We start from the raw sequence: 10,669 nt of genomic DNA on the forward strand, positions 1-10,669 counted from the left end.
GCTTAAAAAAAATATATTTCTTTGATTAATTTATAGATCCACTTTATTCAATATCAATTATAATTATATTAATTTCATTTTTTACTTTTTTTTTTTAATTTTCCAAAAACACTTCGAACTCATTTCTGAAAATCTTTTATTAATATATCATAAAATAAAATAATTTTATTGATCAATTTAATATGATTAATTTAATTGATAATAATAAATATAATTATTATCATATATAATAATATATAATATAACATAGTTAATGAAAGTTGCAAGTTAAAATAAATTACAAATAATAATAATTTATATTAAAATACATTAATATTTTATACACATAAAATTTATTACGTATTTAAAATACTGGTTAGGGAATATACCCCTATTGTCAGATAACCCGCACAGCAGGCGCAAGCTTGCGCCGCAAGTAGATGCGATGCGAGTCTACAGCAGTCTCCATACAGTCTTAAGCAGTATGGTCGCTTGTACAGTTTTCTATGAGTGACAAGTAACGGTTTCTACATTAAGAAAACTTCGAATAATGATTTATCATAACTGAAGTGAACCGAAATTGGTGTAATGATCAAAGATATGGCTGATGATGAGGCCATACAGGCCACTAATGATGATGCAAGTGAATGTAAAAGATATGCTGTGCAACTTAGTTACTGGTCCGATCCATTTATCAACTTTTTCGTAAAACAAACTGGTCGAAAAGCACCTGAAATCAATCGTGGTTACTATGCGAGAGTAAAAGGAATTGAGGTGTTCGTTGACAAATTCCTTAAGGTATGTACTAGTTTTTTTTTCCTTTAGATTTCATTTTTGCATCTTCAAAATTGGCATAACCTAGAACATGATAGAAACAATCCGGGATACAGCTGATTTGAGTAGCAAAGGACATGCAATGCCGGAAACCTTGACCTGGCCGAGGCCCTGTCCTAATTTCCGAAGTCCTCCTTTTATCACGAAACAATAAAATAGGTCAATCTTAAATATACATTGGATATTTTGCATAGAAATGACAAACAATTGAAAATGCACTATACTTTTTAAATGATTTTTAGAATTTTTTTAATTAACAAAAAATGAAAAAAATGTTATATTTCAAATATAATGATCAAATAAAATTGAAGCTAATGTATATATACTTTCATATTATTATTTATAAATTTTTATAATTGCTAATTTACATAAAAAGAAAGAATGCATCAAAATATAAAATAAATTTTATATTTATTATTTTAATTTGATATTTAAATAAAAATAAATATATAAATAAATTTATTTATTTAAAATGTAAATAAAATTAATTTGTGATAAATATAGTTATCTGGTGAAGAAGGACAAATTATAAACTTGGGTGCTGGATTTGATACACTTTATTGGAGACTTAAGGAAACAGGAAAGAGTCCAGCAAATTTTATAGAACTTGATTTTCCTAGCATTACTGCTAGAAAATGTTATCACATCAAAAAACATAAACAATTGATAGATATGTTAAATACAGAAGGTACATAATTATAGCATTAAATTCTAATTAATTCTATAATTTTTCTATCTTTGTGCATAAATTTTTATTAATTAAAATTTATTTTGCAGATGGAGAAATTAGGTTTTCAACAACAGATCTACATGCTGCTAATTATCATTTGGTGGGAATAGATCTGCGGCACATATCTGAACTTATTAATAAATTAACACAAGCAGAAGTTAATTTTAATCTTCCAACCATGTTCCTTGCAGAATGTGTTTTAGTGTACATAGACACTAGTGCAGCTTCTGCATTGTTAAAATGGCTTGCTGGAAAATTTCCAAATAGTATTTTTGTTAATTATGAACAAGTGAACATGAAAGATAAATTTGGTCAAGTTATGTTATCTAATTTACGTAGTCGTGGATGTTTGTTAGCAGGTGTAGAAGATTGTGAATCTTTGGAAACTCAACAAAGACGGTATATCTGCTTTTTTTTATATTTATTTTTTAGAAATAAGAATTTTTTAGAAGCAATAATTTATTATATAAAAAAAATTATAATTATAATTATATAAAAAAATTATATAAATAAAATTATATATTTCAGCTTTATAATAAACAGTTGGGAAGGCTCTAATGCATGGACAATGGTAGAAGTCTATGATTCACTGCCTCAAGATGATCGTAGTCGAATCGAACATATAGAAATGTTGGATGAGCGAGAACTTTTAGTTCAATTATTGCAACATTATTGTATCTCAGTTGCTTGGAATGGACAAACATTTAAAAATTTGTCTATAGCACAGGGTTAGCTTTTCTAACTCTTGTAAGTTACTCCAGGTAGTGATACTGTGTCATTAAAAATCTTTAAGCTTGTAAGTACAATGTGGTAACTAATGATACAAAATCATTGTTTATTATTAAAATGAATAAGTTTTAATTATAAATTTATGGTATTATTATAATAATGTATTTGCTTTATGATAATATAGTTTTTTCTGTTATATAGATACTTCATATATCTTTAAAATATTGTGAAGAAATAATTTATATATAACTACATAATGATGACTTACAAAAATTAATTTTAATTAATTTTATTTGGTAATAATCTATAAATATTGTGACTATGATATTAAAATAGTATTATTGAAATTTTAAAATTCTTTTATATTTTTTGAGCAGCTAAATATAATCTAACATTAAAAAATACAAAGTTTCAATTGTATAATTTCTTTAATTTCTTAAAATTCTATTTTATACTTTCTGTAAAATTAATTTTCTAATTAAAACTAATTTCAGCATTAACAAATTTTGTTTTCCAATATTATTTACTACTTTGTACTTGGAAGCTTTTATATACTACATTTATAAATTTCCTATTAAATCATAACTTTAAATAATATTATAAATTATTGATTAGTTCTACTTATGCAGTTTCTTATGAAGATAATAGATACAACGAAAGAGTGATTTCACTTAAACATGAAAAAAAAAATAATATACATTTTGAAAATTTATTTTTAAAACGTTCATTTTTAAAATATGTTTTATAAATGTTCATTTATATAATCAAAAAGATTTAATTAAAATAAAATTGTTTTACATTTACAAAATATAATCATTTAGATTATTAAAAAATGCAGAAAATTGCATTTTCATTGTCGTAAAAATATAATAAACAGATTATAAAAATGTAAAAAATAATAACATTATCCTGTCATAAAAGATCAACACATTAATTATATAATATTTAAGTCAATTTTATTCCAATGAATTCAAGTTGATTTATTAAATTATTAAGAACATTATTAAATATAATTTAATAAAATATGAATAATGTTTTCTAAAAAAAATTTCAGTTTGATATGAAAATCAAAATTAATACTAAAAAAGAAAATTTATGAAATAATCATGATATTAAAAAATTGTTATATTAATAATTAATCGTGAAATCGTTCTTTATTTCTATATTTTAATACATCGATTCTTATTTAATTTTAACTATTCTTTTTTTTTATTCGTGATATAATATATTTACTGATATTCTTATAAAGGCTTATTAGACCATAAGGTATAGTACATAGGAGAAACACACAAATATATTACAAATTGTGAATTCATGTTATGGAATTCATATGTTTTTAAAGATAAAATTACATACCTGGAGTAACACAAATATCAAGAAATAATCTAATATTCTATTTTTCTGAAAAGTTATGAATTACAGTTATATCTGTCCACAATGATAAATTCTTTCCAATTTCATGTTTTAACATTCAATAATAAAAATCATACCTCATCATAATAGTTTCATGCCATCTTATTTACGTTTGAATAATATTTATTATATGTGTTAAATATTTTAATAACTTAAAGTTTGAGATTCAAATTAATCATTAATTATCATAAATTGGAGAAAAACACTGCCAATGTATTGCAAAATTTTAATAACATATTTATTATTAAATCGTATTATTTATTTATAAAATCTTACATATTAAACAAAATAACAGGCATTATATTGTTTTGTTTTTAATTTTTATATGATCAAAATTAATCAATAATAATTTTGTTTCATTTTGTTTCAATATAAAAAAAGAATTGATGGTTTGATTCTCAAACTTAAGTACATTTTTCATAATATCAAGATATGCAATTTGTTTTTGCATGTACTTCATTTCACTTCACTTAATGTTATTAATGTCTTATATGGATGCTGTAAAAGTTAAATCATACAATGGCTATATTCTATGTGCTTCCATATTATAGACAGATAAAAAAATTGTCAAAAAATATATTCTTACCTTTGTGTAATGTTGTGATATTGTTAAATTGTGCATTTATATTACAATTAAATGAAAATAATCGAAGATTAATATTAATTATAAATTAAAATACCATAGTATTTTTTTTTTGTATATGGATTATATAACATTTTGAAATGTATGATAAAGGAAAATTCTATATTTACATTTAATTTATTATATAAAGAACTACACAAGCTGTATACATTATTTTATTTCTTAAGCATTCAATTCACTATTTTGTGAGATTCAATGAAAAATAAACAGCATCTACTTTCATGTGTATATTTTTTATATAACAATTTATTTATAATATCTATTTCGTAAAAAATTTCTATTTTGTTACAAAATTATTAAATTTTAATATTATATCTTAATTCATATTGGAATATTTTACGGATTTAAAATTCATATATATTTAAAATTATTGTAATATTAATTATATTGTTTTAAGTAAATAATTTACAATTCTATGTTTATTGATTAGTTATTTAATTGATTTTATTATTAAAAGCCTAATGGATTTAATTGAACACATCCACCAACATCACACATATTCTTTGAAATTTTACTTAAATTATTAAATATATTCAATTTTTTATCAAATTTTAAATTATTATTCACACGATTAGTTGCCTATAATAAAATAATACTTATTAAAAATAAAAATAAATTGAAATTAATTTTTAAATTTAAGTATATTTACTTCATTGCACCAAGTTTCTGCCATAAGAAGTTCATGTTCCATATTTGGAAGATTTTTGTTTGCAGATGTAGATGCCCTGCTTAATATAATAGCCATAGTATATATATCAAATGCTGCTTGAGCTAGTCTGTTAAGAATAAATTGTTGCTCCACAATATTTCTTGGTCCATATTTAATAATAGCACCTTCTACAGCTTGACCAAAAGCTTCTATGCTCTATAAATGATTATTTATAAATTAATAATTAATTATTAATATTGATTATTATAAACTAATATAAACCTTAGCACATAATGTAGCACTATTGTGTAATCTGGGATGAACTAATTGAATAAGACTACGTGTTGATGAAAATCCAATTGTTCGCATTGCTCTTTTGCTTAATTCTTCAAATATTAATCCTAAATTAATAGTAGGAATCTTAATTGCTGATATTAATTGCTGTAAATGAATTCCTGCATGTTGAAGTCCAGAAAGTACAACAAAAATACGAAGAATATCGTTAGTTCCTTCAAAAATTCTAAAAATACGTAAATCTCGCATAACTCGTTCGAGACCTGTATCTTTCATATATGCCATTCCACCTAATATTTGCATAGTTTCGTCACAAACCCACCATGCAGCTTCTGATGCAAAACACTAAAATAATTATTTTAAAATAATAATATGAATTTTATTAAATTAATTTTTTTGAATTAATCTTACTTTAGAAATTGCAGCTTCTAAATAATAATCCTGACTTCCATTATCCATGTTACCCGCAATTGAATACGCAAGGCTTTCAGTTATATATTGTAACATTGCCATACGACCTAATTTTTCTTGGATACTTCCATAATAATCTATTGTATGCCCAAATTGTACTCGTTGTGTTGCATGTTCAACTGCTTTTTTAATACAATAACGCATAGTTCCAGAAAGAGCAGCAGCCATACCAAATCGACCATTATTTAAAACATTCATTGCAACCTAATAAAATACAAAATATTGAATATCTTTTAAATTTTTTATAATTTTTTATATAAATAAATTGATACCGAAAAACCTTGTCCTTCGCCCTTTATAATATTTTCTGCTGGTATTTTAACATTTTCAAAATGTACTTCTGTTGTATTACTACATTTAATACCCATTTTTTTTTCTGGTGGTCCACTTATTACACCACCAAAAGATCTTTCAACAATAAATGCTGTAACTTTATCTTTAATTTTACCAGTTTTTGGATCTTGTACAGGAACTTGAGCAAAAACTGTCATTATTTCTGCTAAACCACCATTTGATATCCAAATTTTATTACCATTTAAAATATAATGTGAACCATCTGCAGATTTTATTGCACGAGAACGAATTGAACCAGCATCTGAACCACTACTTGGTTCTGTAAGACAAAATGCTGCATAATCGCCATTGCAAACTCTTGGAAGATATTTTTCTTTTTGTTCTGGTGTACCATATAAAAGTATTGCCTGTATAAATTAAATTAAAATAGTTGAATAATATTCATGTAAAATATTCAATTCTGTGTAAATAAAAATATACCTTGAATCCTATACTTTGATGTGCACCTAAAGTGATACCAATACCTAAATCATTATATCCACATATTTCAACACATCTGCTATATTGAGTGTTATTTAATCCTAATCCACCATATTCCTGAGGAACTTGAAGACAAAATACTCCAAGTTCCCACATTGATTGTAAAGTTTTCTCATCTATTGATGCATTATCATCATTTTTCATTGGATCATTTACTTTCTTTAAACAAAGAATTAAACCAATTAAATAATAATCAATTAATAATAAATTGCAACTATAAATTTTAAAAAAAAGATTTTTCATTCATTCTTAAAATTTTATTACCTCAAAAAATTTTTCCATAGGATCAATTAATAATCTTAATGTATCATTTTGCTCTTCAGTTAACACTTTTGGAAATGGAAATATTTGACTAGTCTCCAATTGACTAATAAAAATATTTCTGACAAAAGATTGATATTTTAAAGCTGTATTTTTTTCTGTTTTTTCTTCTGTTATATTTTTTACAACAGCTTGAGTCGCTAAACATCTAAAACATATCACATTTTTAATAATTTTTTCAAATTAAATTGTAAATTTGATTGAATATTAAAAGTATTTTATAACTTTTTATATAAAATCTATATTTTTGTATTCAAAAATAAATCATTATTCATTTTTTTACATATTATATCAATATTTATTTCATTTTAAAAATAATTGTTCATAAATACATCACAATTTTATATATGCATCTTATATATATTATTTGAATTATATTATTTATTAATTATCAAATTATCATTATATCAATTTATACAAAATGTATAGTTTGCATATATGTATAAATATAATTGTTCAAAGTTCAAAATATATGCATATATATATATAACATATGTATAACATGCATATGTTCAAATAATACAAAAACAATATATTTTACTAAGCAAATATTTGAAATACGAATTTATAAATTCGTATATAATAATTTAATCAATAAAAATAATTTTTATTAATTATTTAAAAAATTAGAAATTTTAAATATCATTACACATATAAATAAAATACAATAATATTGTCAATTATTATGTGACATAAATTATACAAAAATAATAATAGTAAAATACTTTACCTTGTATTCAAGTTTATGATTTTGATAAAATTTTGCGATTTTAATCGAATATAATTTGTAATTCGTAGCATTTTTAAGATTTTATAATATACAAATTTGATGAAATATATATATATATATAATAAAATGATTTTATAAATTTTTTTATATTTTAAAATAAAACTAAAATAAGTAAAAAAATAATATATTTTATATTTTTAAGAAATTAAAACAAGAATTTTTAATTTTTCAATACTAATATTATGAAAAGAGATCTATCTTAAAAAGATACTGTTTTTTATGTATTTGCCTATAATATAGAAATGTATATAACTAACTATACAATAATAGCTAATGTAAATTATTTTATATATGTATATATATATATATATATATATATATATATATTAAATTGTATTTTTATATTTTAATTGATTATTTACGGATTATTACAGATATATTTACAAAGATATTTTATCTATGATTTGAATATTTTGATATTAAAAAAAAATTATTTGTATTATATTTTCTTAGAAAATTATATATTTATATAAAAAATATATATTCTTTTATAAACATATATCTAAAAAAACATTTATAACATTTTTATAATTATATATCTTTTAAATACAACAGCATTATTATGAAAATGATTTTGAAGTTTGATATTTTTATTTCAAAATTTTGATTGGTTCGCACATACACATTACGTACAGTTTTAATTGGTTATTTTATCTAATTTTAAAGAACTTTAAAATCCTAATAACATAACCAACACATGAATAATTCGTACTGTTCGTAGTACTGACAAGGAAATGCATGATAGAAATTTGGTGAATTAAAAAGTATATTTACGTCAAATTTATGATATATATAAAATAAGATATGGGTTGAATTATGAATCGCACAAAATGTGAGTTGTATATTTATAAAATCATATATTTGTGATCTATGATAATCAAAATATTTAAAAACTATACAATGTGAATAACAATGAAATATTTTAAATATTTTAAATATTGAATTTATATAATTACTTATTAATTACAGATAAACGATATATTTAGTTCAAACCTTCTAAGGAGAATGATTTGAAAGATATAAATATGATTGATTGTACATTCTAAATTATAGTTTGAAAGAATTACTATATAAAATATTAATATGAGTAACATTGCTTCACAAAATGTCTCATTAAGATCGTTATTAACACTTAATAATAATGATTTTAAAGAATTTGTTTGTGGTTGGGGAGCTGCAGTAATTAATGTATCTATTACTTTTCCTATTAATAAAATTATATTTAGACAGGTATATAAGAAAAATTATTTAATAATATTTTAATATTTTAGATAAATTTATTAAATAAATAAATTTTTATCATTATGACAGATTTTAGAAGATGTTCCAGTCAATACTGCGTTTCAACAAATATCCAGAGAGGGAATAAGATTAATATATCGTGGAATTTTACCACCTCTTTGCCAAAAAACTCTTTCGGTTAGTGTAATGTTTAGTATGTATGAAGGTTGCAAGGAACGTTTGTGTACATTAACAAATAATGATGTATTAACTAGAATATTAGCAGCGCATTTTGCTGGTACTGTTGAGGCTATACTTATGCCCCTTGAAAGGGTACAAACATTGTTACAAGATTGGCGGTATCATGATAAATTTAAAAATACTTCTCATGCATTTAAATATTTATTAAAAAACCATGGTATATCAGAATGTTATCGTGGATTAGTCCCAATTATATATAGAAATAGTTGTTCTAATCTTATGTTCTTTATTTTGAAAGAACAATCAAAAAAATTGATAGGTGAACAAGAATCATTATCTACAAGTTTTATTAATGGTGCTCTAATAGGTGGTTTCACAAGTACTATATTTTATCCTATGAATGTAATAAAAATACATATGCAATCAAAAATAGGAGGCAACTTTGAGAAGTTTATGAGTGTTACTCGAGAAATATACATTGCAAGAAATAGAAATGTAATGTCATTTTACAAAGGTGTACATTTAAATTGTATAAGATCATTTATAAGTTGGGGAGTTATAAATGCATCCTATGATTTTCTAAAAACAATCATGTTCTCGTAATAATTTATTTCAAAAATTGTTATTTAAATTTATTTAATAAAAAATATTTCTATTGTATAATATATATACATATAATATTTTTTAATTTATTCAAGCTATTAATCGCACATTTTTCTTGCAATGAAATAGCAAAATGCAAAATATAACAAATGTGAAAATAATTATAAAAATATTATGGAAAATTATTTTTTTATTTTAAAACAAATCAATGTAAGTTATAATTAATAAACTTAGTTATAAAGTGATTTATATAAAAAAAGTACGAAATTGTATAGATTTATTTTTTTTATTCACTGTTAATAAAAAGAAAAAATATTTCTTTCCTTTAATTATGCATTTAGAAAAAGAAAATCAAATGACAATCAAGTCACATATTTAATAAAAATTCGTATTATGTATTTTGTTTAATATTGTTTCATGTAATAAATGTGCATTACTTAATATAATAAATACTTTGTCTTAATAACTTTTTCTATATATGTAATGCACATTTTTTTTGTGTTTTTAGAAATAGAATTAAATATTGTAATTTATTGTATATTATAATACAATAAACGAAATATTAGTATCAGTAATTTAAATTTACAAAAAATATAATATAATAGTATCTACTTTGTTTGTGTATCACTTTTCATGCATTAAGGTTTTTGAATATATCATATGTTATAGTTTTATCAAATAATGTATAAAATATAAATAACATTCGAATAATTGATATTAAGACTGTCATTTTCAATTTTTGTGTTTCCCGCAATTTGAAGCAAATGAAGTACCATCGATGCGCACTGCATTGTATAAATCGATGCGTCTCAGCCGCGGGCTTTTAGCTACTTTTAGCCTACTCCAATTTTTCTGCGTCCCGGTTTACGGGGTTTTTGCTTTATTCGAGTGTTTTAAAACATCATAATGTATAATTTGAAAAATAAAAACTTGTAATGAATGTGTCTTATATTAAAA

General features: G+C 22.3%; 3 protein-coding genes across 5 annotated transcripts; 2 read left to right on the forward strand and 1 right to left on the reverse strand.

Moving 5' to 3' along the window:
- The first annotated feature begins 31 nt into the window (after positions 1–31).
- On the forward strand, positions 32–4,556 carry LOC100865645 (leucine carboxyl methyltransferase 1). The gene is made up of 4 exons (XM_003690278.4): positions 32–777; positions 1,318–1,501; positions 1,591–1,942; positions 2,072–4,556. The coding sequence occupies exons 1-4, from the start codon at positions 568–570 to the stop codon at positions 2,274–2,276; spliced, it is 951 nt and encodes a 316-aa protein (XP_003690326.1). The 5' UTR covers positions 32–567; the 3' UTR covers positions 2,277–4,556.
- Positions 4,430–8,425, reverse strand: Acadvl (Acyl-CoA dehydrogenase very long chain). Of its 3 annotated transcripts, XM_086914972.1 has the most exons (9): positions 8,321–8,425; positions 7,628–7,789; positions 6,841–7,045; positions 6,517–6,735; positions 6,015–6,443; positions 5,683–5,946; positions 5,260–5,616; positions 4,978–5,193; positions 4,430–4,907 (listed from the first exon to the last, which is right to left on the reverse strand). In XM_086914972.1, the coding sequence occupies exons 2-9, from the start codon at positions 7,696–7,698 to the stop codon at positions 4,779–4,781; spliced, it is 1,890 nt and encodes a 629-aa protein (XP_086771098.1). In that variant the 5' UTR covers positions 7,699–7,789; positions 8,321–8,425; the 3' UTR covers positions 4,430–4,778. The 3 variants fall into 3 exon arrangements, with proteins under 3 accessions (XP_086771098.1, XP_012348793.2, XP_086771154.1); XM_012493339.3 differs by lacking the exon at positions 8,321–8,425 and having other exon boundaries at positions 7,628–8,002; XM_086915028.1 differs by lacking the exons at positions 7,628–7,789; positions 8,321–8,425 and adding an exon at positions 7,123–7,414.
- LOC105736708 (mitochondrial nicotinamide adenine dinucleotide transporter SLC25A51) lies at positions 8,005–10,669 on the forward strand. The gene is made up of 3 exons (XM_012492528.3): positions 8,005–8,519; positions 8,657–8,917; positions 8,999–10,669. The coding sequence occupies exons 2-3, from the start codon at positions 8,771–8,773 to the stop codon at positions 9,710–9,712; spliced, it is 861 nt and encodes a 286-aa protein (XP_012347982.1). The 5' UTR covers positions 8,005–8,519; positions 8,657–8,770; the 3' UTR covers positions 9,713–10,669.

The sequence above is a fragment of the Apis florea genome, unplaced genomic scaffold, assembly GCF_048593485.1.
Source record: "Apis florea isolate Af1SG1 unplaced genomic scaffold, ASM4859348v1 contig_1615_pilon, whole genome shotgun sequence".
NCBI classification, from domain to species: Eukaryota; Metazoa; Arthropoda; class Insecta; order Hymenoptera; family Apidae; genus Apis; species Apis florea.